This window comes from Denticeps clupeoides, chromosome 3 (genome assembly GCF_900700375.1).
Source record: "Denticeps clupeoides chromosome 3, fDenClu1.1, whole genome shotgun sequence".
In the NCBI taxonomy this organism is placed as follows: Eukaryota; Metazoa; Chordata; class Actinopteri; order Clupeiformes; family Denticipitidae; genus Denticeps; species Denticeps clupeoides.
The window spans coordinates 19,995,853-20,004,676 of NC_041709.1; the positions used below are offsets into that span (position 1 = coordinate 19,995,853).

Consider the following 8,824-nt stretch of genomic DNA (forward strand, 5'->3'; position numbering starts at 1 on the left):
TGTCTGAATCATGGGGGAAGATTGGAACAGTTATGCTAACGATTGGATAATGATGGAACACAGTGGCTCACATGAATTTAGGTGAATCATACATTCCTTCAAACTATCAGCAGTTTTATGGAAACATACAGGTATATTATTACACACACACACACACACACACACACACACACACATATATATATATATATATATATATATACACACACACACACACACTCTGCACATACGTCAAAAGATCAGCAGTTTTGCGAGTTTTGTATTTGTGTTGGAATAAAGAAAACTGTGAGTATGGCCTGAACAAGTTATACCCGATCTCGTGGTTCTTGTCAAGCCACTCTTTCAGATTAGCCTGCCTCCTGCTTTCTAAATTGATTCGCCTCATCTCGTGCCGCTCCCATGTGTCAGGGCAGTGACTGCGACCGCGATCGGGGAATCTCCATCCTGATTGGCCGAGATCCCTGGCCGTCACTGAAAAGAGTGACGTCATACAGGAACCGGGGCAGGGGCAAGCGGACAAATCAAGATGGCGTCCCGCGATGAAGCAGGAAATAGTTGCTGGTTTCAGTAAAACTTCCACTCGAACAGTCTCGATTACAGGCCGTCTTTTTGAGGAAAGGTCCAAATACGGTTCGGAGTAGCGAGACGGAGCGGAAACTGGTAAGTCCCTCGCTGGAAGAGGCAGTGACACTCGCCAGAGGGGCGGTGGCGGAATACAGGACGGAGCTAACGCTGGCTGGACTTCGGATAGCCCCCTGGTCCGATCGCTCCCCCGGCCCAGGCAGCCCGTGTTGTCCGATGCGTTTTAATTACGTCTCTTGTTTTTATTCCCCTCCGCATCATGTCATTAAATAATATGACCACGTTCCCACGCAGCGGTATTAATCCGTCTATTGTTAGCCAGCGGTGTCTGGACTAAGTAATCTGGCACATCAGGAGTTACTGTCTCAATCGTAGACACATTTTGTAACTTTAAAATAGTCTTTTGAGTCAGATTTATCGGAAAAAATGAACATTAATCGGATTAGACGAGAAGATCCAACCACGAGTCGCACCTGTGTAAATAGTGTTGTTGTTTTTCCTTTTTGTTTCGTTTCGTTTCTGTTGTGTAACCGTGGCCTGTGTTCACTGGCTGTCCTGATCAGCGATTCTTCCTCTTCACAGAGCAAAGTCAACTCTGCTTTGGCTCTGGGCGAGCAACGTTTCCATGTCTCAGAAACATCATGTTTTTACAAACTGCAAATTGTAACCTAATAGCCTTTTAGGAATATTTGCGAGTGCGATTTAATTTTCATATTTGATTAACATTTGCTTGTTTCACATTCGTCAGACGCAACTTAGTCAGTAGTGCCAGGGACAGTCCCCCTAGAGACATTCAGGAACACAATGGCAAAAAGTGGGGTTTGAACCTGTGACGTGATGGTGATTCATTTTAATAGTCTGGTCTGGCACCCACTAGGCCACTATTACAGTAATCGCACTAGATATTTTTCTTTAAAGAAGTTTTATCATGCTCTATCGTGGACTCTGGGTCTGACCCATCCCCAGACGGAGCAGTGCGCAGGGGTACCCTGCTCCGTGCTACTTTGGCAGTTCAGAATTCGATTATGGGAGTCGGAACCTGAAAACCTCTCATTGTACATGTAATTTAAATTGATGTATTGTATCTATTTTGGCCTTGGTTTCTCATAACCCTGATCCCTTCCACATAACAAAACCTTTGAAACATTTCCTGTACTACATTAAACTGCAGACTGACGTTGGGAGGTTCAGGTTTAGGCCAGTGTCTTCCTTGACTGCATTTCCAGTTTTTGCAACATAGTCGTACATAAACACAAAATTAGATTTAATTTCAACAAGGAATGCTACGTCATGTTTTTTGGGGGGCAGTGGGAATGTGGTTTTATGGAGGCCTGTTTTTTTTTTTTTTTTCAGGACTACAAATATATTCCGTATTAGTTTTGCTATATAATAGGGGGATACTGATTTATTTTTTCCTGTCAGACTCTAAATGGCAGCAAGGAAGTCTGGATCAGATACGTACAACACCGGTGAGTTCAACGGTCTTTCTGTCTGCAGCTCTACCTTCATTAGACCTTAATCAGAACCAAAGCCGTGTAGAACCCTTATTTTATGAAGGAAACTAGTCATGATTAGCTATGAGTGAAAACAGACAAGTTAGCTAATAAAAGGTGTGTGTTCTTTTCTTGCCATTGCTGTTTGGTCTCATTTACTCTTGTGTCGCCTACTAGGACCCGTCAGTTACCTTGATGACGTTCCCTTCAAACTGAATGAAAAGTTTCGCTGTCCTGCCAAAGTGGGTCTGCCCATCGGCTTCTGCCTTCCTGACTGCAATGCTGTGCTCTCAGAACTGCAGGTAAAGTGAGAAAAGTGTCCCCAAGTGTACCCCTTCCCCGATTCCAAATGCCGATTGTTCCCCACCTTCTACATTGTTCTTTCCACTTTCAGTATGACTTTGGCCTGGAAAGGAGGACTGTACGTTGGGGGGAGGAACTGGCCAAGGCACGGGCTGCGGAGGCTAAGGCATCCAAGGCGGCGGCTGCGGCATCATCAGTTTTCGCTCAGTCGCAGCAGGAGCCTCGCACTGCCCCTCAAAAGGACTTAGATGGTGGGTTGGCTATTGGGATTAAAGTGTGCCCCTCTGAGGATCAGGACCCTCCTCCGCCTGCACTTAACCCCGTCCTGGCTGGTTTGAGGCACAATGATATCCTCACACCGCTTCCGGCACCCAGCGTGGCCAACGCGTTTGCACACCAGCCTGCCCAGAGCTCCCCCTCACACTGCTTCAACCTGGCTGACTTTGAGCGGGAGGAGGACCCCTTTGACAAGCTGGAACTTAAAACTCTCAATGACAAGGAGGAGCTGAGAAGCATTCTCCAGGGCCAGCCGCACACTGAACCTCCTGGTCCAACCCCGACCCCAGCACCAGAGCCGCGGGACAACAGCACCCCTCCACAGCCCAAACCGACCCTCTTCCACAAACCCAACGGTCTGGTGGAGCTGCTGGACCTGGACCGAACTGCGGGGGTCTCGGGAGTGGGCTCCTGCAATATCCGATCTCTGACGTTCCCCAAGCTCTCTGACGCGTCAGACTCACCGACCGAGTCTGCGGCGCTTCCCAGCTTTGCACACACACCCTCACGCAGCCTGTCCAATGGAAATACCCCAACCACACAGAGGACGAGCTCACCCTCCATAAACTCGATGGTGAGACAAGGCGTGCCCAACAACGGGCCCCCTAAACAGGTGTGTAGCCATGTCACACGTTCACTACCATCTTCAGATGTTTTATTTCATCCATTAAACTTTTCCATTTTCAAGTCATCTGTGTTTGATTTTAAGATGAAAGTGAAAAAGTAATGGCAACTCATTTGATTTTACTAAATGATTAATTTCTGTGACTCTCCACAGAACTGCGCTTTCCATGCACGTTAGAGTCAAATGCCTTAAAAGATTGCTCATACAATACAGTACCTCTGATGGTGAATACAATATGGGGGAGGTGGTCCTGAACTGTTAAGGTGCCACTGAGGTGCCCTTGATCACACACTGCTCTCCGGGTGCATGGGTTGGATGCAGACGACACATTTTGTTGTGTGCACTGTGTGCTGTGTTATGATGTGTATCACAATGACAATCACTTCACTTTCACTTCAAATTACTGGTCCGTTTTTGACCGCAGGACTGGCTCATTTTGTGTGCTGGGCCATGATAAAAATGTGCAAACATCTCATCATCGGTTCCTACCAGCAGATCAACCTCTCTCTCTCTCTCTCTCTCTGTCAGGTTAAGGTTGTGTCCGGCCCGGCTCCGGGCTCGCTACCTTGTGGCGGGGCCTTGCTCAGTCTCTCCCCAGCAGAGCGCCAGTGTGTGGAGACCCTGGTGGGCATGGGATACTCCTACGAGGGCGTCATCAAGGCCATGCAGCGACAGGGGCAGAATGTGGAGCAGGTGGGAACCTACAAGTGGGACCAGGATAAATCGGTGTGCTGGGCAGATTTTGGGATATAAAATGGGATAATATTTTATGAAATATCATGAAATATGGAAATTTTTTTGCAACAGTGGTCGTGTTGAGGTCCTGGAACGTTTTGCAAGTGTGTCTAGCACTGAGTACTGTGTAGCACATGATAAGATCATTCATTTCATGGGTTAAGAATGAGTGCTTGCATGTTTCAGAGTAGTCTGTATAGTTTGTTAAATCTCTTCAGCTGAGTCTAGTCACAATATGGAAATTTCAAACTTGATAATAATTGTACTTACTATTTTACAGGGGGAGGAAAACACACATTTTTTTAATTCTCACACACATTACACTAAGAAATGAATGAATGAATAAAATTGATAAATAGGTAATCGAATGTATAAATAAATGAATAAATTAAAGAAATCCATCTCAAAGGTCCCATGACATGTCTATGGTCCTGCAGTGGCTAGAAATGGCGATAGGTGTAAAGAGAGCTTTGGCTATTCTGCTTCACCGTTCAGAGAGCGGCAGCTCACACAGTCGGATCTGGAATTCATTACCTCCCCTTTCTCATGCTTTTTCCACCCCGAGAATTTCCCACCCCTCCCCTAAAAAAGGAACTCCACCGACCGTCATGGCCTCCAAACAAGCACCGCAGTTGCTTGGTGATTGGATGTAAAAATTAACACACACACACACACACACACACACACATATATATATATAAAAGTATATGTTTTTTCATGTGAGAACCATTGGGTTAATTTTGATTTTCCTGGAAAATCACACACGACTTCCTGTCTGCACCAAACATTGTGGTTGGTGTATGGTGTTGACGTTATTTCCACGAATCTCCTCCTAGTCCTGCCCCTCTCCTCCTCATTAGCATTTAAAGCTACAGACACCGAAACGGCGCGTCCTGGGGAAATCTCATTGTGGGACTGGCTCAAAGTGGCTATAGTTCTGCACCAATTGGGAAAGAGACTTTAGATACAGTATTAGGGGACCACTAAGATCGATATTTTTGTTTTAATGTTTTTGGACCTAACAAAGAAAAAGCTCTCCTTGCCTCTCATGCCACGGAAGTGAAAAATATATGCACGTTGAGCGATTAGAGCTGTAATCTGAATCCGACCCGACAAGTACAGCTTTTAAAAAGCCCAGCTTTCTTTGCACTACACACCATTTCACCTCCTCGGCATTTTTGCATCTCTGTCATGATTATTCAAATGAATCACCTGACAATGGTGGCTGCGAATTGGAAAATCAAATGAACATTTTATAAAGCAGATTCACAACACACAAAACACTTTTACCAATCACCAAAACAAATTTACCAGCAGTGAATCATATGGAAAGGATAGGTTTTATAGACTGGAATTTTGTGTTGCGCAAACTTGATTCAACCCAAGCCCGACTAACAGGATTTGAAATAGAGCCCGAAATTCGCCCCCAACCACAGTACTTCTCCTACAGTATTTTTACTTTTTTCTAGCAAGCTTGGTGTGTCTCTCATGTAAAAATTGGGTCCTCCAGGTAGTCGGGTGAGGGGCTGCCTGGTGCGATGCCTGTTGAAAATTCCGTGAACCGGCAGATTCAAAACTGGAATTTAAAGTATTGATACCAGTGCTAATTGATATCGAAATCAATAGTACATTTTATTACCGATTTAATATCTGAGAATCATTGTTTTTTTTGACAACCCTACTTTACCCTGTTTATTTTGTTCATGTTGCTGCTCAGGTGCTCGACTATCTGTTTCTCCATAATCGCCTCTGTGAACGTGGCTTTGACGCCAGTGCTGTGGAGGAGTGTCTAGAGATGTACCAGTGTTCAGAGGAGAAGGTGAGGACACACACACACACACACACACACACACACAATCAAATCAGGGAAAGCATGAACATGCTCTGTGTTCTGAGGAGACATTTGGTCTACTCACATACTGAAAGTGATGCATAACAGACCCTTCATTGTCAGTGGTTCTACAAAGACATATCTTTCTGGGGTGGTTTTCTGTGTTGTGACATCACAGGCTTGTGATCTTTCTTCTTTTTCTTCTCCTATTTGCGTCAGCTTGATGTTTTCTCAGATTTCTCCGGTTAATTGTGAACCACACAATGTACTTTGTTACTTATGTACTTGGTTGTTTCAGTGTTCATTTTCCTTCACTTGACATGAATAGAGATGGAGAACAGTAAATAGAACTTAGCATGTTTTTAACAGGTTTGCTTAGTTTCCTTTTGATTTCAGTACCTTTTTCAGTTATTTTACAGTCTCTTTTCTCACTGTCAGGCTCTGGAGTTCCTACAGCTCATGTCTCGGTTTGGGGAGATGGGCTTCGAAAGAGATGCCATAAAGGAAGTGCTTCTGGTCCACAACAATGACCAGGATAAAGCCCTGGAGGACCTGATGTCCCGAGCGGCTGCCAGCTGAGCCTCACTTTGACCACACCCAGAACCTGCTCCACCATACTGCGAGGCCAAGAGAAAGAGTGATGGGTGCTGTAGGCTGATCATTTTAATTCACGTATGTTGTTGGGGGGAAAAAATAAAATATGTCTAAAAGAAATTATTCGGCCCCAAGCACCCCAGGTTAGTGGAGACGTGTGGCCAAGCTTTTTTTCCAGCTCCTCTCTGGGTCCCCATACACCCTCTGGCCAGCACTGATACGGAATGGGAGGGTTCCGGCTACTGGAACATGCCGGCGGCTTCCGTGGACTCTAGGTGGCAGCAGAGAGCGGAAATGCAAAGGTGGAGCTGACGTGGTGGGTGGGCTGAGGAAACGCTCTTCTGGCCAATGGGACTCAGGTTAACACATCTTAGAAGGCTTCCCTCCTTCAGAGTGGTCATGGTTTTCACTCTGAACCGGACGAACCGACACGAACACTGTCCACTACACAAAACTGAACTGATTTCTCATAAGGAAGTGCCCTTTATCATCCTGCAACTGGTATTAGGTTATGGCTCATCTCTTCGTTTTCTCTTAGTTCACTTTTTTGACAGACACACAAAGGACAGAACACCTTTTGGGGTGTTTTTTGTATTTTGTGTCTTTTGTCTCACACATGATATAACCTGCATTAACAAAGCTAACAATCATTAACATCTGAAGACGGATGGAAACTTCTACTACTGCCCCCTGACGCTTCGGTGTGGACTGGACCGTGCGAAGACATGGTGGCCATGTTCACAGTAATGTGAATCCCCATACACATGCGTAATTTATGTTTAAGTGTATGACCCTTTTCCCCACAAGAAGGTCTAAGAGGACTTTGGGAGGGGCTGTGAAAACCAGGAACTTGGGCTGAAGCTGGAGGGTTGAGGAGCTGCTGTCGTCTTTTTTTTTTTTTTTAGTGCAATAGAGACTTGTTCTTTGGCTTAAGAGTGACTGGGCTCTGGCCTTGTTGTGATTGATGGAATATGAGAATGCCTTGCTTTAGCTCCTCTTTTTTTTCTTTTGGAGAGGACACCTCCTGACCGCTCACATGATCCAGAGAAAGAGGTACTGTTGTGTGTGCTGATTCTGATGATGTGTTGGTATTACCTCTCATAGTGTTGGAAAATGTTACGTATGTGGTTACGTATTCTACTTTGTTTCCTCCAGTTGGTTCCCTTCTCACAAATAAAGAAAAATCAAAATGACTCCCAAGTGATGTCGAAGTAATCTTCCACCCTGACGCCGCCGCCCAGCTGAAGATTTTATTTTGGCCACACCAGACAGGACGTTCTTCAGTGATGTGGACTGAATACTGACCTGTGTTTGGGAGCTTCTGTCCACTGCACTTAAAGAGCGTGTTAAGAGGCGTGTTTCTAACGAGCCGTTTCACAGACTTAGTCAAAGGTTGGACATCCACATCTAATATGTCCACCTTGGGACTGCTATGAACAATTTTATTCAGTATTACAGTATCGCTCATTACATGTTTGAAATTAATCTCAGATGAAGTGTCATCCGTGTAGGTGCAACTGGCTTTAATGGTTTACAACTTATCAGCGTTTCACCTGCTGACCACATATTTCTTAGGTGGCGAACCATCTGGGGGGGGGGTTGCCTAAGAGTAAATGCTGTAATATTGCAAAAACAGGGATGATAAAAAAACAAAACTGATTCCAGGAATATGTGACCGGTCAGACCAGTGAGTATGTTGGTGGTTGTTGCTGTCCCTGGAGGACGGGTTTTCCACACTCTCCTGGCCAGTCCTGCTGAGATTTGAAATCATGGACTTCTTGCGTGTTCGGCGTGTATTTACTGGTCACAGAGGCTGTGAGAATAAACACACTTGCTCAGTCTGATTGGGTCTTTGAAGTAAATTTGCAAGGTGAAAGTGTGTGTGTGTGTGTGTGTGTGTGTGTGTGGGTGTCTGACTCTGAAATTGCTATTTTAAAATGTACACATTCTCCCTAGTTTTTAATGATCGATCACAATGGTTAAAACCTACCTCTGCTTTGACGACGTGACATTGCTGCTGCTTCTGGGTTTAATGATTTCTGAATATGGGCACAGCAGAGATATGTTTGAAACAGGATATATTGGTATTCCTCTGATATATCACTTTTTAAAGGAATGGGCACACAATGCAAAGCAGTTGTCTGTTTTTAAAATAAAGTAAAAAAGAAAAGAAAATGATGACTTGAGTTTAAATGTCATTTCCAGAACGCTTCACTCTCAGCTGAGCTCAAAAAGGAACTTTTGTCCCATGAGCTGATGTACCTTTATGCTTTGTGACAGAAGCTCACAAAAAGGTTTTGTGGTGCTAATGTAAAGGAAACAAAGAATGGAGCATTGAAGAAATAGCTTATAGTTAGAACTTTTGTCAAAAAAAAAAAGAAATGT

The 8,824-nt window shown here is 44.7% G+C and overlaps 1 protein-coding gene across 2 annotated transcripts; it reads left to right on the forward strand.

Moving 5' to 3' along the window:
- Window positions 1–505: 505 nt before the first annotated feature.
- Window positions 506–8,543, forward strand: ubap1 (ubiquitin associated protein 1). Of its 2 annotated transcripts, XR_003749077.1 has the most exons (8): window positions 506–660; window positions 2,005–2,051; window positions 2,253–2,377; window positions 2,470–3,267; window positions 3,808–3,972; window positions 5,732–5,833; window positions 6,284–7,492; window positions 7,595–8,543. XR_003749077.1 is itself a non-coding variant. In XM_028971934.1 (7 exons), exons 2-7 carry the CDS (start codon window positions 2,012–2,014, stop codon window positions 6,422–6,424), a joined length of 1,371 nt encoding a protein of 456 aa, XP_028827767.1. In that variant the 5' UTR covers window positions 506–660; window positions 2,005–2,011; the 3' UTR covers window positions 6,425–7,632. The 2 variants fall into 2 exon arrangements, 1 of the variants encoding a protein (XP_028827767.1); XM_028971934.1 differs by having other exon boundaries at window positions 6,284–7,632.
- The last annotated feature ends 281 nt before the right edge of the window (window positions 8,544–8,824 follow it).